Source organism: Erithacus rubecula (genome assembly GCF_903797595.1).
Source record: "Erithacus rubecula genome assembly, chromosome: 19".
In the NCBI taxonomy this organism is placed as follows: domain Eukaryota; kingdom Metazoa; phylum Chordata; class Aves; order Passeriformes; family Muscicapidae; genus Erithacus; species Erithacus rubecula.
In genome coordinates this window covers 9,553,469-9,575,079 of record NC_136671.1, presented here as the reverse complement: position 1 = coordinate 9,575,079, position 21,611 = coordinate 9,553,469, and the positions used below count along the sequence as shown (strand labels likewise).

The following is a 21,611-nucleotide window of genomic DNA, read 5'->3' as shown; positions in this document are numbered from 1 at the left end:
CCGCGGAGACCGGAGTGACCGCGGAGCCAGGAGTGACCGCGGAGCCAGGAGTGACCGCGGAGACCGGAGTGACCGCGGAGCCCGGAGTGACCGGGAGACCGGAGTGACCGCGGAGCCCCGAGTGACCGGCGGGCTCTGCCGTGAGGGGGCTCGGGGCTGGCGGCCATGGTGAGGGGGCTCGGGCTGAGGGAATGGCGAGGGGTTGAGGGGACGTGGAAGGCTGAGGGGAGGGCGAGGGTATGAGGAGGCTGTGTCGCTTTTTCCCTCACCCCCATGCCCAGTTTTGAGCGGCGGTCCCGTTCGGTGTGCCCCGCTGTGAGGGCCTTGTCACCCCCCCGGCTCCTCACGGAGCTCCAGCTCCGGGCAGACACAGCAGCTCCGCCTGAGCGCGGCCGCTCTGGGGACGGGCCCGTGATTTCGGCTGTGACCGGCGTTCTCCCTACCCCCAGGGCCCGTGAATGCTGCCGGCTGCGCTGCTCCTTCTCGCTGTGCTGCTGCTCGTTTGGGCCAAAATGTCCAACTCTGGGTGCGAGCAGGAGAAGGAGCCGCCCCCCTCAGCCGGGCCCGCGGCTCGGCCGGGCGCCCCGGGCCGGCAGCCGCAGGCGCCGCGGGCCGGGCGGGCGGGCGCGGAGCAGGAGCAGCTGGCCGTGTACAACCCCGCGGCGCTGCGCCGCCCGGCCCTCGCCAAGTTCGTGCTGGGCTCCTTCGACGACAACTCCTCCGATGATGAGCTGATGGCCACCGCCTTCAGGGTGGGCCGGCGGCGCAGCAGCCTGGCCGGGGTGGGGGGTACCGTCCCCGAGCCCCCCACGGTGAGCGCCCTTCTGGAGCCCAGCGCCGGCATCAGGTGCGGATGGCAAGCCCCGATGGATGGAGCGCGGCGGGGCAGGGATGTCGCGGTTAGGGAGGGAGGGTGCTTGTGGTGGGTGCGTTGCTGTTGGTGAAATTGGGGTGCTCCTCAGAACCCCAAGGTGATGCCCTAATCCTGCTGCCTTTGAGGGGAGAGAGACAATGTCCTTGGCTGTGTGACAGCAGTGCCACCTGCATGAGTGTGGCAAGGACCAGGGCAGGGGGTGCCCTTCAAAATCTGGATGTGGGGTAGCTCACTCCGTGCTGGCTGCACTGGGCAGCTCCCATGGGAGTGCAGCTGACATCCAGAAGAAACAACTGGAAGCTAAATGCTGCTGCCTGCCTCCTCCGGCTGCTCCGCTCTGGCTAAAAATAACAAACCTTTGGCTGCAGGGACGTGTTGTGACACTCCGGAGCCCGATGGTGGCTCTTAACACGCTGGGTTTGAGGTGGTGCTGCCAGCAGTATCCCTGCTGCTCTTCTGTCCTTCCACAAATAAGGAATTTCCTTACGTTCTGCCTGAGTACATTGTAGATGTGGTTGGTGGCCTTTGCAGGACAGGCTTTGCAGTGGGTTTGGGGCTGGGGGAGGGCTCACTGGAGTGGCACTGGGCTCTCTGGGGTGGCCCTGGGCTCAGTGACAGCCACCAATCCCACCACAGGCCCAGCATGTCAGGGCTGAACCTGTCGAAGAAGAGCCACAGGAAGATGGACCTGCAGCGGGATTTTTCCGTTGCCTCCCCAGCTGAGTTTGTCACTCGCTTTGGGGGCAACCGTGTCATTGAGAAGGTTTGTCCCCACATGTCCCTGCTTGTGCCTGGGTAGGGGGTCACTGCTTTTCACAAGGACATCTTTGAGCACTGCCTGTGTCTGCCAGGCTTGGAGCAATGGCACTCAGAGCTGTTCATTCCATGGCTGCACTCACTCTCGTGGGCTGGGAGAGGGAACCCCATGCAGCAGCTTTGCACCAACGATGGCCAAAATCCCTGGTTATCCCCAGTGCCAGACATCAGAATGTTGTTGAAGAGTGTCATGCTCTGTTGGGATGTACAACCAGCTGTCAGAAAGCTCCTGATTAACACATCCCCCCTGCTTTGCTCCACACCCATTGCTTTCCCCTGCACTGCCATCCCTTGGGGGAGCAAGGACAGGGCTCACCCTGCCACCCCTGTCCCTGTCCCTGTCCCCCAGGTCCTCATTGCCAACAATGGCATTGCTGCTGTGAAGTGCATGCGCTCCATCCGCCGCTGGGCCTACGAGATGTTCCGCAACGAGCGCGCCATTCGCTTCGTGGTCATGGTCACCCCCGAGGACCTCAAGGCTAATGCAGGTAATTCCTGAAAATATCCCAGAAAGGGAGTTCCCTGCCTGAGGGGGGGGAGCTGGGGCAGCCTTTCCTGCCTGGAATGTGAGGGCTCTGCCCAACCTGGAGTCACGCACTTTCCTCCTGCACAGCCAAATCCAGGAGTAAATTTTTCCCTGCTCCAGCCTCCCTGGGTTGGAGGATTTGGGAAGGGAAGCACTCAAGGATCTGGCTCTCACCACTCCCTGTGCTGTCTTGCAGAGTATATCAAGATGGCAGATCACTACGTGCCTGTCCCTGGAGGGACAAACAACAACAACTATGCCAACGTGGAGCTGATTGTGGACATTTCCAAACGGATCCCAGTCCAGGTAGTGCCATTTGTGTGTCTCCCACTTCCTTGCCCCTCCTGCTGGGCACTCCAAAAGGGGGTGATGTCCCTGTGAGGAGCTGGGCATGGTGGGGGATGCCAGCACAGGGGTAATGCTCCCACTGCTGCTTCTCCTTGTGCCAGGCGGTGTGGGCTGGCTGGGGACACGCCTCAGAGAACCACAAGCTGCCAGAGCTGCTGCAGAAAAATGGGATAGCTTTCCTAGGTAAGGTCTCACTGCTTCTCTGTGCTGGGTGTTGGGCTGGTGTGTGCACTCACAGTCACTGCCAGGGACATTGCACTGGGAGTGCCCCTTTGGTGCCTCTGGCATGCCCAACCCATGGAGGGGCAGTCCTCAGGGCATTTCCAGGAATCCTGCTATTTTCTGGGTTTTCCCTGTAGTATTCAGGCTGATGCAGTATTCACAAAGGAACATTAGGTGGGAGCAGACCTGGTGGGATTCCCAGCCTGAGCTCCCTTTGGAGAAGGGTTGAACTTTGTCCTGAGCTGAGCAGTGGATTTGGGTGGTGGTGGTGGTGGGGGGGTTCCTGCATCCCCAGTCCTTGCAAAAGGATTGGGAGACAGAGACTCAGTGATGGGGGGATGTCCTGGTAGGTTGGGCACCCCCTCAGCCCTTCTGTCCCTCTCTGAAGGTCCCCCCAGTGATGCCATGTGGGCGCTGGGGGACAAAGTTGCCTCCACCATCGTGGCTCAGACCCTGGAGATCCCCACGCTGCCATGGAGTGGGAGTGGTGAGTGCCTCCTCACAGCCCCCACTCCCTCCCTGCTCCCCCTTTCCCTCCTCCCTGCCTCTCCTTCCCCCCAAAACAAGCACCAGGATTGGGGTCCTTGGCCCAGCTGGCCACACAAATTGGGTACCCCATCTGCAGCAGCTGATTTGGGCAGGGGGATTTTGGAGATGGAGTGCATGGAAACATGGGAAATAATGGAATCCTCAGCTCACTGTGCCACCCCAGTCATGCCATCCTGGTGGTGACCATACCCCTGCCATACCTGCAGGTCTGGTGGCCCAGTGGTCTGAGGAGGACCAGAAGGATCAGCAGACCATCAGCATCCCCCTGGAGACGTATGCACAGGGCTGTGTGAGGGACGTGGAGGAAGGCCTGGAGGTAAAGCTGAGCCTCTAGGCAGCTACTTATCTCTTATCACTCTGATTCCTCCTCAGAGCCTCCCTGCCCTGGCCCTTCTGGCCTCCCATCACACACCACAGTGACACAAGGCTGTGCCAGCAGCAGTTTGTCCCATGAATGTCACTTGGGACAATCCTGCTCAGGGGTGCCTGGAGTTGTGTGGCCTGTCAGGGTGGTGGGCTGGGGTCCAAAACACTCCAGTCACCTCATCCCTTGGCCCTCTCAGGTGGCCATGAGGATCGGCTACCCCCTGATGATCAAGGCAGCAGAAGGTGGCGGGGGCAAAGGCATCCGAAAAGTGGAGGCAGCAGAGGAGTTTAGTGGCTGCTTCCGGCAGGTGAGAGGAGCCTGGAACCCCCGTCCCTGTCGCTGTTCCTGTCCCTGTCCCATCCCAGCAGGGTCCTGCTCCCACCCGGGGCACCTCCCACTTCCTGCCGCAGCTCTGCCTCCATCTGGGCTGAATTTGGAGGTGATGCACGATCCTCCCCCCGCCGCAGGTGCAGGCGGAGGCGCCGGGATCCCCCGTTTTCCTGATGCAGCTGGCGCAGCACGCGCGGCACCTGGAGGTGCAGGTCCTGGCAGATGAGTACGGCAACGCCATCTCCCTCTTCAGCCGCGACTGCTCCATCCAGCGCCGCCACCAGAAGATCATCGAGGAGGCGCCGGCCACCATCGCTGCCCCCTCTGTCACCGAGGTGATGGAGAAGGTGAGTGTCCTGATCTAGGGGCAGCACGAGGTTTTAGTGGAAAACTGCGCTGGGTTTATTGGGTTTTAAGGAAGGGAGAGACCCCTGAGTTGAGGATGAGTCCCTTTCCAGGGTGGCTGGGCACAGGAGCAGCTTCCCCAGGGAAGCAATGACAGCCCTAAGCCTGCCAGAGTTCAGGGAGAGTTTGGACTTTCAGGCACGTGGTGGGGTTTTGGGGGTGTCCTCCGCACAAGCAGGAGTTGGATGCTGATCCTGCAGGTCCCTTCCAAGCCAGGATAGCCGATGATTCCATGACCCGGGGGTTTCCCTCTCCCGCAGTGCGCTGTCCGCCTGGCCCAGATGGTTGGGTACGTCAGTGCAGGCACCGTGGAGTATCTGTACGGGGAGGACGGGAGCTTCCATTTCCTGGAGCTGAACCCGCGGCTGCAGGTGGAGCACCCGTGCACGGAGATGGTGGCAGATGTCAACCTGCCGGCTGCCCAGCTGCAGGTACCTGCACACACATTACTCCAGAGGTGTTGGAGGAGGCACTCTGGGCATTTAGGGGAGTAGCACTGTGCTGGAGCCTGGCAGAGGGAAGCTGCCTCCTATCCCAGTTTGGAGAGCGCAGGTGAAAACAGTGCAGCAGCTTTCCTTCTACTCTGGCTTCCCACTGGGAACTCTCCATTCAGGCTCTCTGTTGGTGTCTCCCTGGCAGCTCAGGCCTTTGTCTCTCCTGCAGATTGCAATGGGCATCCCCTTGCACAGGATAAAAGACATCCGGGTGCTGTATGGGGAGAGCCCCTGGGGGGACTCCCCCATCTGCTTCCACAGCCCCTCCAAACCCCCCATGCCCAGGGGCCACGTCATTGCTGCCCGGATCACCAGCGAGAACCCCGAGGAGGTGAGCTGGGGGTTGGGAGGGGACAAGGGGACCCTGCCACCTGTGGGTTGAACTGGGCGTGGTCCTCCCCAGCCGATATTCATGGGATCAGTGCAATCCATGGGCGTTCCCCTCCCCTGTCTTGCTGCGTGAGTCTCAATCCTGGTTCCTCCATCCCTGCTCTGTTTTGGCTCAGGGTTTCAAGCCCAGCTCGGGGACGGTGCAGGAGCTGAATTTCCGCAGCAGCAAGAATGTCTGGGGGTACTTCAGCGTGGCAGCAGCCGGGGGGCTGCACGAATTTGCTGATTCCCAGTTTGGACACTGCTTCTCATGGGGAGAGAACCGGGAAGAGGCCATCTCGTGAGTGTGGTGGGATGAGCTGGAGGGCATGTGTCCCTGGGAAGAGCCACGATTGGTGTGTGAGCTGGGAAAAGTGGTTTTTATCTGACAGGACCAGAACGGTGCTGCCGTCTGGCCAAAGCCAAAGTTTTTTGGACTGTGGTGGTGCTGTGGCCCCAGTTCATCACCTGATGCTCAAGTACACGTTGAAGTCATCTGCTGAACATTGCTTAGTGCCCATGAGCAGCAGTGTCCTTTCAGCAGTTTCATCCAGGGCTGTTTCATGGCCAGGTTGGATAGGGCTTGGAATAACCTGGTCTAGTGGAAAGTGTCTCTGCCCATGGCGGGGGGGAAACAAGAGAATTTTTAAGGTTCCTTCCAACCCAAACCTTGCAGTGATTCCACTCTCTAAAGGTGCTGGGGGCTCAGGAACTCACCTCAAGAGCTCATTGCCCCAGGCTCTGAAGCTCCCCAAGCTGAGAGCCAAGTGCCACCTTCCCAGTCATTAATGAAGGGCTTTTCTCCCTAAAAGGAACATGGTGGTGGCCCTGAAGGAGCTGTCTATCCGTGGGGATTTCAGGACCACAGTGGAGTACCTGATCAAGCTGCTGGAGACAGAGAGCTTCCAGAACAATGAGACACACACAGGCTGGCTGGACCACCTGATTGCTGAGAAAGTGCAGGTGGGGATGACACCCTGAGGTCACCACTGCCCTTCCTTGGGGTAAGACCCAAACCCTGTTATTTTTGCCCCCACAGGCAGAGAAGCCAGACACGATGCTGGGGCTTGTCTGTGGTGCCCTGAACGTGGCAGATGCTGCTTTCAGAACGTGCATGACTGACTTTCTGCACACTCTGGAGAGGTGTGGAGTGGGGGCAGCCCAGGGGGGGCTCAGTCATGTGGGGGGCATCTTCCACCCTACCAGGTTGCTCCAAGCCCCATCCAACCTGGCCTTGAGCAATTCCAGGTTTGGGGCAGCCACAGTGGAGACCTGTGTGTTGTTCTTCTGGGACATCTTCCTTCCATTTTTGCTTTGCAAATTTAGTGACAGTAGCACGGTGACAGGCAGGGACAGGGGTATCTGCTGTGGCTCACAGCTCTGGCTCCTCAGCTATCACTTTGTCTGGACACTAGGAAAGGCTTCCCATGACTGTGAAAACAGCTTTCAAAAGGAAGTGGCTTGGCTGTGCAGCTTGCTTTTGTTGTTGAATATCAAGGTTATTCCTCCAGCCTTGGAGGACTCCTGGGGCTCTCCCATGTCCCTTATCTGAGTGTTTTCCCAGAGCCTGGCCTCCCTCCAGATCTGGCTGTGCATGGTGCTCATGTGGGCCACTTAAAGCTGACACTTGTCCCCTCTGATCACCATCGTGCCCTCCCACCAGGAGTGGGAGCACTGCTGACATCCCACACTCCTGGTGAGGCTGGGAATGCCCTGGGGCCTGATCCCTGCATTGTGTTTCAGGGGCCAGGTGCTGCCAGCAGCATCCCTGCTGAACATCGTCGATGTGGAGCTCATCTGTGAGGGTGTGAAGTACATTCTGCAGGTGAGGGCAGGGCTGTGCTCCTCTCAAACCAGCCACAGCTTCTCAAGGGGTCAGGGACATGCTCCTGTCCCAAGGGAGAAAAGTGAAATAAATACAAGCTTGTCCTTTAAAAATGGGCAACATAAAAAATGAGGTTAATAACCTCATACATAACCTTAATAACCTCGTTTTAACCTGACAGACATTTTCATACACCCTGTTGCCCTGAATTTATTAAGGGACTTAATTTTCTTGCTTTTAAACAAAATTAGTTGGACTTCATGCAAATCTCTTTACTCATGATGAAAGTGGCAGGTGAGCCATGTATTGCACCAGCTCTGGGCTGTGAGTTTAACCAGCTCTGGGCTGTGAGTTGAGTTAAACCAGCTGTGAGTTGTGTGTTAAACCAGCTCTGGGCAGAGTTGAGCAGCTCCTCGGTGCAGCCTGAGGTTGTGCCTCCAGCCTTCCCAGCACAGCCCCATCGTGTGGCAGCAGCCGTGGCACTGAGCACGGCGAGGTGCCCGCCCAGCCTCGCTGCTCAGAGTGTTTTTGGGTTGCACTGAGGCTGTCCCCTGCCCGCAGGTCGCCCGCCAGTCGCTGACCACCTACGTGGTCATCATGAACCGCACTCACATCGAGATCGACGTGCACCGCCTCAACGACGGGGGGCTGCTGCTCTCCTACGACGGCTGCAGCTACACCACCTACATGAAAGAGGAGATCGACAGGTACCCCCTGCCAGGACCCCCACCCCGCCTCCCCGATGGCCAGCAGCCGGCTGGTGACACCTCTCCCGTAGGTACCGCATCACCATCGGCAACAAAACCTGCACCTTCGAGAAGGAGAAGGACCCGACGGTGCTGCGCTCGCCCTGCGCGGGGAAGCTGCTGCAGTACATGGTGGAGGACGGCGGCCACGTGGATGAGGGGAAGGTTTATGCGGAGATCGAGGTGAGCTTTGCATGGCTGAATAGCCGGAGGAGCAGCATTGCTGTGGGATGTGCTGCTGGCTCGGTGACGGCGTCCCCTCTTCCCCAGGTGATGAAGATCATCATGACGCTGGCGGTGGAGGAGGCGGGGCGGCTGCGCTACATCAAGCGGCCGGGAGCGCTGCTGGAGGCAGGCTGTGTTATCGCCCGCCTCCAGCTCGATGATCCCTCCAAAGTGAAGCCTGTGAGTCGGCTCGGGGCAGCTGGCATCGCGGGAATGTTCCCTAGGGGACAGAATGGAGGAGCTGACCTGATGGGGCATCACAGTGATGGTCATGCCATGTCTTTGGGCTGCTCTGCTTCTGCAGTGAGCAGAGGCTCACATGCACTAAAAACATGCATTTATAGCACTAAAATCTCCAGTTTTTCCATGTTATTTTCATGATGAGGCACTGGCAGATCCACTATGCCAAATGTCAGGTGCTTCCTCCATATCTGACCCAAAGCAGAGATTGTGCTGGTTCCTCTGAGGCAGCTGCAGCTTTCCAGGCCTCTCTCCCTTATCAACAAGGACAGTTCAGCCCACCTCCCTCTGCCCTCTCCAGGCACAGCCATTCACAGGGGGGCTCCCAGCCCAGCAGACCCTCCCCATCACTGGTGAGAAGCAGCACCAGGTTCTCCGCAATGTGCTGGACAACCTGACCAACGTCATGAACGGCTACTGCCTCCCTGAGCCCTACTTCAAGACCAAGGTGGGGGCCAGGCACCAGGTGTTTCACCCAGTTGCCATAAGGGCAAGTCCAGCAGCACCAGCTTCTGCTCCTGCAGGTGGAGGAGTGGGTGGCACAGCTGATGAAGACCCTGCGGGACCCTGCCCTGCCCCTGCTGGAGTTGCAGGAGATCATGACCAGCATTTCGGGAAGAATCCCATTGGCTGTGGAGAAATCCATCCGGAAGGTGATGGCCCAGTATGCCAGCAACATCACCTCCGTGCTCTGCCGCTTCCCCAGCCAGCAGGTGAGTGCCAGAGGGGGCTCACATCCTCTTACCTGCAGCCAGGTGGGAGCTCCTGCCTGAATTTGTGCTGCCAAGATTTTATAACAAATGAAATGAGCGAGGGAAATACATGCAGGTTTATATTTTCTATGCGTGTTTGGTTTTGTATGTGCATTTCCTTCTGTGTGTGCTTTTCTTCTTATATTTGTCACTTTGCATTTTTCACTTTGGGGGGGAAAAAAACCTCAAGGGGAAGGCTCTGGGTGGAGTGAGCAAAGGGAGAACTGGCAGATTTGTGCTCCTGAGCTATCCCAGACCCTGTCTCTTCTCCCCATAGATAGCCAATGTGCTGGACACCCACGCAGCCACGCTGCAGAGGAAGGCTGAACGAGAGGTTTTCTTCATGAACACACAGAGCCTGGTGCAGCTGGTGCAGAGGTGAGCCTGGTGCTGTCTGGACCCCCTGTCCCCCCACAGCCACCTCTTCACAGCAAGATGGGCTCTTTGCTCCCCAGGTACCGCAGCGGCATCCGGGGCTACATGAAGGCAGTGGTGCTGGACCTGCTCAGGCGCTACCTGCAAGTGGAGACACAGTTCCAGCATGGTGAGGCTTGGGGCTCTCTGGGGGAGCTGCAGGGCTCTCTGGGGGAGCTGCAGGGCTCACCAGACCCTGCCCCACAGCTCACTACGACAAGTGTGTCATCAGCCTGCGGGAGCAATGCAAACCCAACATGACCCCCGTGCTGGAGAGCATCTTCTCCCATGCCCAGGTGGCCAAGAAGAACCAGCTGGTGATCATGTTAATTGTGAGTACAGCCCATGCCCGAGACTCCAGGAGCAAAGGCTGGTGGCAGGGAAGAGCCAAGGCAGCTCTGCATTATTTGAAGTGTCCATTCCTGCCTCATTATTGCTTTATTTTAATTACCTCCCCTGTATCGTATTGTGTGACTATGCTTGGGTCAAAGAGAGCTGATTTTAGTGTCTTGGGTCTTGTCCCCTTTGGCTGTATGGGGCTGGGGTTGCAGGATGAAGCCATCCTGCACAGCAAGGAGCCTTGAGCTGAGCCATGGTGGTGTGACATTGCAGGACCAGCTGTGTGGCCGTGACCCCACGCTGACAGATGAGCTGACAACCATCCTCCATGAGCTGACACAGCTCAGCAAGACCGAGCACTCCAAAGTGGCACTGAGAGCCCGGCAGGTCAGCCAGCACCATGCAGTGCCATCCCATTCCTGTCCCCATCCCTGTCCCCCAGTTCCCAGCTCCTCTCTCCCCTGGCAGGTGCTCATTGCCTCTCACATGCCCTCCTACGAGCTGCGGCACAACCAGGTTGAGTCCATCTTCATCTCTGCTATCGACATGTACGGACACGAGTACTGCCCTGAGAACCTGAAGGTTGGGAATTGTGTGTTTTTCCAGAGGGAATTTGGGTGACTTTGGGGAGGGGGTTTGGTTGCAAGTGCTTCAGTCTTAAAAACAGCTAAAAATCACTCAAAGCCTTCCTGTGGTGGTTGTGTGGAGGAGAGGAGGGGGTGCACCCCAGTGCTGCCAGTCTCTATCCATTGCTCCATGCTCCATTTGGCAGGGAACAGATGTGTGGATCCATGTCTGGCTCTAGTGGTTTCCCCATGCTGGGCTGGGTGTGCCATGGCACCCCAGTGACCAATCCTGCACAACTCCACATTGAGGGACCCCCTAAATAGAGCAGGGAGGTCTCACTTCATCCTTGCCCTAAATTTTGCTTTCTTCCTGCAGAAACTGATCCTGTCAGAAACCTCCATCTTTGATGTGCTTCCCGTGTTCTTCTACCACACCAACGAGGTGGTGCGCATGGCAGCGCTGGAGGTGAGGCCTGGGTGGCACAGAGGGGGCCTGAGGGTGGCATGGGGGTGGCAGGGGCACAGTGATGTCCTCTCCTGTGTCCCCTCACAGGTGTACGTGCGGCGAGGGTACATTGCCTATGAGCTGCACAGCCTGCAGCACCAGCAGCTCTCAGATGGCACCTGCCTTGTGGAGTTCCAGTTCATGCTGCCCTCATCCCACCCTAACAGGTACAGGGGGATCCCTCCCACACACCTGTCCTGCTCCCCTGGACGTGGTTGTTTTCACAAAGCTCTGGGGTTTGTATCATCCCCTCTGTGCAAATTGGGAGCTGCCACCACACTGTCCCATTGCCAGGGGAGCAGGATGAGCCCTCTCTGGGCCAGGGTTCCCTGTGGGAGCTGTGTGGTGCCACACAGTGTTTCCCTCAGAGCTGACACTTGCTTCCCATGGCAGAATATCTGTCCCTATCAGCATCTCCAACCCTGACCTGGCCAGGCACAGCACTGAGCTCTTCATGGACAGTGGCTTTTGCCCCACGAGCCAGAGGATGGGAGTCATGGTGGCCTTCCGCAGATTTGAGGACTTCACAAGGTGGGGGTGCAGGGACACACCTGGCCAGTGTTTGTGCTTTTTGGGTGCCACTGCAGTCATTGGAGAGCACAATGGGATGGAAGGGCCATAGCTGGGGACAGCTGGGCAGTGCTAGAGGCAGCTCCAGTTTCCACCATAGCTGCAGACTGGGTATTCTCAGTACAGCACTTGCCTTTGGGGACATGAGGTGGCTTTTGGGGACATGTGGAATGTGCTTACATAGCACAGGTTAAATCCCTCTGCACATTAACACAGCACAGCTCAGAGCTGCATTTCATGAGCTGTGGGTTTGCTCTAGAATGCTGGGGCCATTGTGCTGGTACCTGTGTCCTTGTCACACTGTCACAGTGGGTCCCTTCAGGCAAGGGCTGGCTTGTGACCCATCCCTGTTCTTTGGGCAGGAACTTTGATGAAGTGATCTCATGCTTTGCCAACTCCCCATCAGACAATGGGCTCCTCAGCGAGGCACGGGCCACCACCTATGATGAGGAGGACACCAAGGTGGGCATGAAGCTGCTGCTGATACCCCCAGGTGGTGCTGGGACAGCACTGATGCTGCTGGCCAGGCTTGACTGTGGGATTTTGTTTCCAGAACATCCGTGAGGAGCCAATCCACATCCTCAATATTGCACTCTGCTCGGCTGACTGTGTGGAAGACGAGAAGCTGGTGCCCATCTTCAGAGCCTTTGCCCAGTCTAAGGTCTGTTGCTGGGGATGGACCCTTTTTTTGTAAAGCCTGCAAGCCAGAACACTGTACCCCAAGGCACTGCCTCCTCTCCATGCTGTGCACCCCAAAAATATTGCAGTTTAGGTTTTGTTTGCTCCCTTGGTGGAGATGTTTAAGCTCTCATGACTGGTGGCATCTTCTGTTTTTGTATAGAAAAATATCCTCGTTGAATGTGGTCTCCGGAGAATCACATTCCTCATTGCCCAGCAGGTGAGTGCAACTGAGCCTCTGACATCTATAAATACCTTATAGACACAGCACTGAGTGATGGATGGACCCACTGTGCTTCAGGAGCTGGGAATTAATTAATGAGCAATTCAATGAGTGATTCATCTCTTGTATCATCATTTATCCTGCTCATGTTTCCAGTAATGTGGTTCCTGCAGAGCTACTCCATAGCTTTAAGCTGCCTTTAGAAGCCATCAGAATAGAAGCCCAGAGTGGGTTGGGTGGGAAGGGATCTTACAGTTCTACTCCTTGCCATGGTGTGGAATTTTCCACTATCTCTGGTTGCACTAAGCTCCATTCAACCTGACCTTGGGCACTCCCAGGGATGGAGCAGACACAGCTTTTCTGGGCACCTTGTAGCAGGGGCCTCACTACCCTCACAGAGAGCAATTTCTTTCTAAAATTTAGCCTAATCAATCCCTCCCAGCCCTTTTCCTTTTGGGGGAGAACAAAGCCTGCAAGGTTTTTTTCTTTTTAACGGAGAATCAAAACAATCCTTTGTGGACCAGCCCTATTCACGTTGTCTTCTCTCCCTTCTGCTGCAGAGAGAATTCCCCAAGTTTTTCACGTTCAGAGCCAGGGACGAGGTGAGCTGGGGTGGGAGCGGTGCGGGCGCGGCGCGGGCCGGCCCTGGCTCACGGCTGTGCGTGGCAGTTCGCAGAGGATCGCATCTACCGGCACCTGGAGCCGGCGCTCGCCTTCCAGCTGGAGCTGAGCCGCATGCGCAACTTCGACCTGACCGCCATCCCCTGTGCCAACCACAGGATGCACCTCTACCTGGGGGCTGCCAGGGTGCGGGCGGGCACCGAGGCCACCGACTACCGCTTCTTCATCCGCGCCATCGTGCGCCACTCCGACCTCATCACCAAGGCACGGTGCCGCGCGGGTGCCCCAGGGCGCAGTGAGGGCGCAGGGGTGGCCTGGCCCCTGCTGAGCCACCTGCTCCATCACAGGAGGCTTCCTTCGAGTACCTGCAGAACGAGGGCGAGCGGATGCTGCTGGAGGCCATGGATGAGCTGGAGGTGGCCTTCAACAACACCATTGTGCGCACTGACTGCAACCATATCTTCCTCAACTTCGTGCCCACCGTCATCATGGACCCGTCCAAGGTGTGTTTCTTGGGGTGCAACTTCCTCTGTCCTGGAAAAGTTGCTCTGTCATACCCACTGCACAGATGGGCACCACCCCCCACCATCTCTCCCTGTCCACAGTGGAGAGGGTGGATATCAGCAACAGGTCCAACCAGAAAGCATGGAGACAGAAGGGGCTTACCCAAAGCAAATCCTAAACGGCTGTTTGGGGAGGACGTGCAGCAGGGCTGCTGCAGCCTTGTCACTGTGTGCTGAGTGTTGTCCCTGTGCAGATCGAGGAGTCGGTGCGCTCCATGGTGATGCGCTACGGCAGCCGCCTCTGGAAGCTGCGGGTGCTGCAGGCCGAGGTGAAGATCAACATCCGCCTGACGCCCACTGCTGCCGCCATCCCCATCCGCCTCTTCCTCACCAACGAGTCTGGCTACTACCTGGACATCAGCCTCTACAAGGAAGTGAGGGACCCTGGCACTGGCAGCGTGAGTAACCCCAGCAGTGACTGCAGGATGCATGGCTGCCTGAGTGCTGCTGCTGGCTCTGGCAAAGCTTTGGGGGAGCTTCTGCAGAACTCTGTGCACCTGCAGTGCTGGTTTGCCCAGAGCCTCCAGACTTCCAACAGCATTCCCACAGCTGTGTTGGTTTCATCCTTCCTGCATCCAGTTGGGCTCCTTGGGTTCATGCTGGTGTGGAGCTGGGCAGTTTTAAGCACTGATGGTCAGTGTCAGGGTCTCACTAGTACTGACAGTACATCAATGTGACAGTCCCCTCAATAGCAAAAAATGGGTGAAAAATTACCTCGACCAAGCAGGGCTCAGCAGTGCTCCAGAAGAAGAGTCATCATGACATCCAGGGAAAGCAACCAACACTCTACTCTCCTCTCCAGATCATGTTCCAGTCCTATGGGGATAAGCAGGGGCCACAGCATGGGATGCTCATCAACACCCCCTATGTCACCAAGGACCTGCTTCAGGCCAAGCGGTTCCAGGCACAGTCCTTGGGCACCACCTATGTGTACGACTTCCCAGAGATGATCAGGCAGGTGAGTCTGGCTGAGCACAAAGAGGCTCCAAATTACTGTGTTTGCTCTTCATCCCCACCTCCCCAAGGAGAGGAAAAGGTCCCTCTCCTTATGCTGTTGAATGAGAAAGCAAAAAGAGCCCAAGCCCCAACATTTTTTGTTGTGTGGAACATTTCTAAACCAATTCCTAGCTCTTGGTATTCCTGAAACTAGATAATCTTTAAGGTCTCTTCCAAGCCAAAGCATTCCATGCCATGTGCTGTGTCTCCACAGGCTCTGCTCAAGCTGTGGGGCTCCTCAGACCTGTATCCCAAGGACATCTTGACTTACACTGAGCTGGTCCTGGACTCACAGGGGCACCTCGTGCAGATGAACAGAGTCCCTGGAGGGAATGAGGTAGCAGGGAATGATTTGGAATTGGGCAGGGTAAGCAGGGGGGAGTGGCTGGTGGCTTAGTCTGTGTTAGGAGCTTGGGAGATGCTCCTCAATCATTTTGTCTGTTGGTTAGTGCCACCTGCAGCTCAGTCTCTTGTGTCTCTTGGACGTGGCACTCACTGCTCTGATCTAGTTGACAAGGTGGTGATCGGTCAAGCATCGGACTCAATGATCTTGGAGGTGTTTTCCAACCCAGTTAATCCTGTGATTCTGTAAATGATTCTGGGACTCTGCGATTCTCTGAAGGATTCTTCCCTGTAACCTTGTGCTGTTTCGAGACAGGTGGGGATGGTTGCTTTCAAAATGAAGCTGAAGACCCCCGAGTACCCCAAAGGCCGGGACATTGTGCTCATCTGCAACGACATCACGCACAAGATCGGCTCCTTTGGGCCAGAGGAGGACCTGGTGTTCCTGAGGGCCTCGGAGCTGGCGCGGGCCGAGGGCGTCCCCCGCATCTACATCGCTGCCAACAGCGGCGCCCGCATCGGCTTCGCTGATGAGATCAAACACATGTTCCAGGTGGCCTGGCTGGACCCAGCCGAGCCCTACAAGGTGTGTGGGCACCTCCCCTCCTGCAGCACAGGGAGCAACAGAGGGTTTAGCTGGAGAAGGAATGACCAGAGCTAAATTGGGATGTTAAATTGTGGCCAGCACCCAGCACTGTGGGGATGGTTCCTTTGGCTTCTCCCAGGTGGTGGAGGTGAAGGTGCCAGTGCTGGCGTGGCTGCTCTGTCCGGCTCTGATTCCTGAGCTGCTGTACAGCATGGTTTGGGATGGGTTTGGGAAAGGGCTGTGTCCCACGTGAACATGTGTGTGGGGGGCCCCACAACTCATCCTTCTCCTCTTTCCTTGCAGGGGTTCAGGTACCTGTACCTGACTCCCCAGGACTACACAAGGATCAGCACCATGAACTCAGTGCGCTGTGAGCACGTGGAGGAAGGTGGCGAGTCCAGGTGAGTCCCATATGCCATGAGATACACAGAGCCACCCCAAACTCTGCCCTATGCCCCACCAGGATGCAGCTCCCACCTCAGCTCATCATGCAGGTGAGTGCTTCCCACACCACAGCTCCACTTTCCCTGCAGGTATGTCCTGCTGGACATCATTGGGAAGGACAATGGGTTTGGGGTGGAAAACCTGAGAGCTGCTGGTACCATCGCTGGGGAGTCCTCCCGTGCCTACGACGAAATAGTGACCATCAGCATGGTACAGCTGGGGCCCTTCCCCTCTCTGCTCCTCCCCTCTCTCCTGCTGGCTCCTAAACTCACCATGGGAGGGGTAACAGGATGCAATAAGGAGGCTGAGCCCTTCACAGCATCCTTCTCCAGGTGCTGTGTCTGTGCTGCAGCCCCATGACCCCACGTGTCCCTGTGTGTGCCCAGGTGACCTGTCGTGCCATCGGGATCGGTGCCTACCTGGTGAGGCTGGGCCAGCGTGTCATCCAGGTGGAGAATTCCCACATCATCCTCACAGGTGTCACAGCTCTCAACAAGGTACCAAGCTCTGGCTGCATGTGCTTCATGGCACTGTCCTTCCCACCACTACCTGTGTGGGCTCCTTCCCTGTCTCACAGAACATCAGCCTGGAAGGGGTGGAAATTCAGCCTCAGCCCAGAGGAAATTTGCCTGTGCAGCGGTTTGGGCTGACAAACAGAGCAAGGGAGCAGCTCCTGTGTCAGCAAAGCTTTGTGTGTTTCCTTTGGGAACTGTCCAGGTGCTGGGACGGGAGGTTTACACATCCAACAACCAGCTGGGAGGAGTGCAGATCATGCACAACAATGGTGTTTCCCATGTCACTGTCCCAGATGACTTTGAGGGGGTCTACACCATCCTGCAGTGGCTCTCATACATACCCAAGGTAGGAGGGTGCTGCAGTGTGGAGCTGGGGGATGTCACCCACACCTAGCTGGTGACCTGCCCTAAGGATCTCCCTTACAGGATAACCAGAGCCCAGTGCCTGTCACTGCCATAAGTGACCCTGTTGAAAGAGAAATTGATTTTGTCCCTTCCAAAGTCCCCTATGACCCCAGGTGGATGCTGGCAGGGAGACCCCATCCAAGTAAGTGAGAACAACCCCAGACCTCTGCAGCGCTGCTCCCAAATGCATCCTGTGGGTGCAGAAGATGCTCTTGGCCATGGGTTGGTGCTCAGAAGCCCTTCAGTGCTTGCCCTTGCACCATTCCATGTTTTCCTGTGCTCTGCAGCTCTCAAAGGGACCTGGCAGAGCGGCTTCTTCGACCAGGGCAGCTTCATGGAGATCATGAAGCCGTGGGCTCAGACCGTTGTGGTTGGCAGAGCAAGGTACTGCAGGAGGTGGCATCCTGCACCGTGTGGCCCCTCACCTTCAAGCCCTGTGGCACTGCTTTTGGGGTGGTGGAGAGGGAGCTGCTCTCTGGTGGGGCTGGGTGAAGAGGAACTGGCCTTGCTGAGCCCACCCTGCCCTGCCATAGGCTGGGAGGTCTCCCTGTGGGTGTCATTGCTGTTGAGACCCGCACCGTGGAGGTGACAATACCTGCTGACCCTGCCAACCTGGACTCAGAGGCAAAGGTGAGTGGGGTACACCTGGGGCCAGGTGGCATCTGAGAGGAGGCTGAAGGGAAGGGAGGAGGAATAGCTCAGTGTGATCCTTGGGCATGTCTTGATTTTCCTTAATTCAGGTGAAATCAAGGGTGCTGGGGCAGTTTGTTTTCTTCCAGCTGGTTCATGCAGCATGCCAGGAAGAACTGGCACAGTCTCAGCTGTTCAATGTCTTTTCCAGATAATCCAACAGGCTGGACAGGTCTGGTTCCCAGACTCTGCTTTTAAAACAGCCCAGGCCATTCGGGACTTCAACCGGGAACACCTCCCGCTGATGATCTTTGCCAACTGGAGAGGCTTCTCCAGTGGCATGAAAGGTACCTGTGCTTGGGATGCCCAGATGCCCATGATGGGACAAACCTCTGTCACCCCTGCCACACCACAGGGCCCTGGGATGGCCCAGTTTACCAGGGTATGCACCACTCTGGGAGGTGGGATTGGTTTGGGGATGTCATGGGGCATCACAGGTCAGAGGTGCCAGGGGTTGGTGGCTTCCTGCTGGCTGGTTTTGCAGAGTGCTTTGTCTCTCCAGTAGAGAAGGTAGCTTTGGGCAACTGGGAGGATGCTGGGGCAGTGGTAATTGGGATACTCAGCCCCTGAGTTCCTTTGGCTTTCAGATATGTATGACCAGATGCTGAAGTTTGGTGCTTTCATCGTGGACAGCCTGCGGGATTTCAAGCAGCCTGTCCTGGTGTACATCCCCCCTCACGCCGAGCTGCGCGGTGGCTCCTGGGTGGTCATCGACTCCACCATCAACCCCCTGCACGTGGAGCTCTATGCTGACAAGGAGAGCAGGTCAGCATCCAGAGCACCCGTGTGTGCCACCCAGAGCACCCATGTGTGCCACTCAGAGCACCTGTGTGTGCCACCCAGAGCATCTGTGTGTCACCCAGAACACCTGTGCGTGTGCCAGCTGCCTGGACATCTCATCCCTAGGATTTATTCTCCCATGCAGACCAGTCTTTGCTTTACCAAACTTCCCTTCCAGGGCAGGTATTTTGGAACCTGGAGGAACAGTGGAGATCAAGTTCAGAAAGAAGGATTTGGTGAAGACCATGAGAAGGATCGATACAGTTTATGCCAAACTTGTTGAGCAGCTGGGTAAGGAAAGGGAGTTTTGGGTTGTGGACATCAGTAGTGGTAAGTTAAACACAAGACTCAAGCACTTTGGTGGCAGCCACCAAGAGTCCTTCTGGGAAAACTCTTGATGTCTTTTCTGTTGGTGGAGCTGAGAGGATGTGGTGGCATTTCAGAACACCTGTACTTCCTGGGGGCTCTGTCAGTGGGTTAAATGGGTCTTTGAGATGAAGAATGACCATGACCACATTGAATTGGTCCCTGATGCATTGGAAGCTCCTTGCCCCCATGTCCCTCCAGCCTGCTACAACACGATCCCCTGCAAATGCCATCTCCCCTCTCATGTGGGTGTGCTGTGACCTCTTTGTGCCGTGGCTTGTGTGGCTCTGCTGTCAGCGTGCCAAGAAAAGTGGCACTGAGGGTGGTGGCCCGTGTGGGAACACCCTGGTGGCATCACGGGGGGGCCAGCTCAGCCCGCGGTGTCACACAGGGACCCCCGAGCTGTCGGAGGCGCAGCGCAAGGAGCTGGACAAGCAGCTGAAGGCGCGGGAGGAGCTGCTGCTGCCCGTGTACCACCAGGTGGCCGTGCGCTTCGCAGACCTGCACGACACCCCGGGCCGCATGCAGGAGAAAGGAGTCATCGCGGTGAGCCGGGCGCGGGGAGGGCTCCGAGCTGCCAGGGAAAGGAGCGGCGAAAATCCCTTCGCTGCGCTGTCCCCGCTGGGAGCGAGCCGGCAAAGCCGGGCTGTGCTCTCCGCTTCCCGCAGGACATCCTGGAGTGGAAAAGCGCTCGCTCCTTCCTCTACTGGCGGCTGCGGCGGCTGCTGCTGGAGGAGATGGTGAAGGGGAAGGTGCTGAAGGCCAACGGCGAGCTCAGCCACATCCACATCCAGTCCATGCTGCGGCGCTGGTTCATGGAGACTGAGGGAGCTGAGAAGGTACAGCCAGGGCATCCCGAGGGATCTCACCTCTCTCGCCCATCATTCACAGGTTTCAGTGCTGCCTCCCTGAGGGTTCCAATGTTTAAGGATGGATGGTGAAGTAGCCCTGAGCTGGGGCTGGCCCTTCAAATCAGTTACCCCAGTTGGGTGCTGGTGTTCAGTGATGGCAAAGTGGTCCCCAGATAAACATTTTCTACCATGACAGGGCTTCCCACGGAAAAAGTGGAGTTTTCAGAATTTGAACTGCTCTCAAATGACACACACATTGCTGTTCCTCCCTCAGGAAGCAGGACATGCAAAGGAACCATGTTTTACCTTTTTGCTTCTTAAACAGTTTACAAATAAGGAAGAAAAATCCCATGGCCTGGATTTGAGGCTCCAGGAGGAAGGGGGGCTTGGGCTGTGCAGGCAGCAGGACCCCCTGCCCACTGTGCTGCTTTCTCCAGGGCTACCTCTGGGACAACAACCAGGTGGTGGTGGAGTGGCTGGAGAAGCACATGCAGGAGGAGGACAGCACCCAGTCAGTCATCAGGGAGAACATCAAGTACCTGAAAAGGGACTATATCCTCAAACACATCAGGAGGTGAGTGCCTGTGGGAGCTGGGATGACAAGGGAGTTCCCTGAGATGGAGCAGCAGGTGGTGGAGACCAGGCAATTGTCACTTTGGCCTCTCAGGAAATTTCCCTGTGCCTTGCAGCTTGCTCCAGGCCAACCCCGAGCTGACCATGGACTGCATCGTGCAGATGGCTCAGCACATCACTGGGCCACAGAAGGCCCAGGTTGCTCATCTCCTGTCCAGGGTGGACACTGATGACCCTTCCTGAGCTGGGCAATCACCACAGGGTAGGAGAAACACCAAGGACATGACCAGACCTCACCTGCCTCCTCAGCCCTTGAACTGAAGCCTTGGACTCTTGCTCATGTGCCTAAATAAAGGACACCAGTGCTTTTAAGTATTTTAAGCCATGGAGATGGTCTTGCCATCCATGCAGAGTCCCCTCTGGCATTGGGGGTGCTGCCAGAGGGGCAGCTTGGCAGAAGATGAACTTGTCCTGAGCCAAGCCTGGAATCTGGAGCTGGTGCAGAACTTGGTTTTAAAGAGAATCCAAAATATTTTCCTGATTTAGTTGCCAGCCCTGGCCTTGGTCTTTCAAACAAGCATCAGGTCAGACACATCTCATGGACAGAGCTGGAGGCACAAACCCCCTGGCCAGGGCCAGTGTCTGCCTGGCTGGGTTCAAGCTGACCAAGACCAGAAAATGAGAAGCAGCTTCCAACTGATGCTTTACAAACTGTGAGGAGCAATTTCTGTCATCCTTCCCCTTGCTGGGGGGGTAAAGAGTAGGTGTGGCTATAAGTAGCTGAAGGAAAGACCTCAATGAGCTAATCTGGGAGCTGCTCTGTGGGAATGTGCAAGGATCCACCAGGGTCTGGCTGACCTGAGTGTTCCTCTCACCCATCTTGTGTCCTCTCTGGCTCCTGCAGAGCATGGAGAGGAGGGAGGATGGCTCCAGGTGCTCCTGCCCCAGTGACCTGGTTCCTCCTTGGAAGCAGCAGAGCCAGGGGGAGCTGTCACCTGCTTGGACCTGTGCCCTACTGCTCAGGTAGCCTTTGATCAACTTGGTCATGGAGGGGAAATTCAGAGTTTTCCAGTGCCTCTGGCTGTGTAACTTGCCAAGCACAGATTTACCTTGGGCTCAAAAGGAGGAGCTGGCATGGTGATGGAAGGGGGGACACTTGGCTCGAGTGCAGTGCTGGTATTGCCATGGGGTGAAGGTGTTGGACACCTCCTGGGGCTGGGCTGGGGGATCCTACAGGGTCTGTGGGATGGGAAGGGTCCTGTGAGTCACTTCCTGGCTGGAAGTTGTCACAGCTGACAGGCAATAAAGTGAGCTCAGCTCCCAGGGAACTCCCTGACCTCTGTGTCTTCTGTCATTGTCCTGAGCAGGGCCTGGTCTCTGGCACTGGGCAGCCCCTTCCCTGTGGCACAGGACTTGTTTGGGGTTGGGCAACTCTGAGCATCCCTCCTGCCAGCCCTTGTCCCCACTCCAGAGCTTTTCCAGAGAGTTTCAGGAAC

General features: G+C 57.0%; 2 protein-coding genes across 2 annotated transcripts in view; one reads left to right on the top strand and one right to left on the bottom strand.

The window, feature by feature from the left end:
- Positions 1-21,611, bottom strand: part of SVOP (SV2 related protein) — a 72,469-nt gene that overhangs the window by 41,291 nt on the left and 9,567 nt on the right. The window lies entirely within an intron of this gene.
- ACACB (acetyl-CoA carboxylase beta) lies at positions 134-21,451 on the top strand. The gene is made up of 53 exons (XM_079322501.1): positions 134-168; positions 450-847; positions 1,511-1,637; positions 2,040-2,178; positions 2,413-2,522; positions 2,666-2,747; positions 3,175-3,273; positions 3,542-3,651; positions 3,899-4,009; positions 4,170-4,379; positions 4,698-4,868; positions 5,101-5,262; positions 5,438-5,601; positions 6,113-6,263; positions 6,340-6,443; positions 7,044-7,125; positions 7,687-7,832; positions 7,904-8,054; positions 8,142-8,276; positions 8,638-8,784; positions 8,861-9,049; positions 9,366-9,466; positions 9,544-9,632; positions 9,710-9,834; positions 10,115-10,228; positions 10,310-10,423; positions 10,784-10,873; positions 10,961-11,079; positions 11,306-11,443; positions 11,845-11,944; positions 12,036-12,143; positions 12,324-12,380; positions 12,944-12,985; positions 13,053-13,268; positions 13,352-13,507; positions 13,762-13,965; positions 14,370-14,525; positions 14,778-14,900; positions 15,222-15,491; positions 15,795-15,892; positions 16,025-16,145; positions 16,322-16,432; positions 16,653-16,796; positions 16,877-16,997; positions 17,143-17,239; positions 17,389-17,485; positions 17,697-17,832; positions 18,133-18,310; positions 18,504-18,616; positions 19,083-19,237; positions 19,360-19,530; positions 19,980-20,116; positions 20,232-21,451. Exons 2-53 carry the CDS (start codon positions 459-461, stop codon positions 20,356-20,358), a joined length of 7,107 nt encoding a protein of 2,368 aa, XP_079178627.1. The 5' UTR covers positions 134-168; positions 450-458; the 3' UTR covers positions 20,359-21,451.

What these genes read in the sequence shown, in the direction of transcription:
- ACACB (XM_079322501.1), top strand. Translation starts at nt 459, where the DNA reads ATGCTGCCGGCTGCGCTGCTCCTTCTCGCTGTGCTGCTGCTCGTTTGG. An exon ending in ACTCCGACCTCATCACCAAG is followed by an intron (nt 13,269 to 13,351) that starts GCACGGTGCCGC and finishes GCTCCATCACAG; the next exon opens with GAGGCTTCCTTCGAGTACCT. An exon ending in ACCTGGACTCAGAGGCAAAG is followed by an intron (nt 17,486 to 17,696) that starts GTGAGTGGGGTA and finishes TGTCTTTTCCAG; the next exon opens with ATAATCCAACAGGCTGGACA.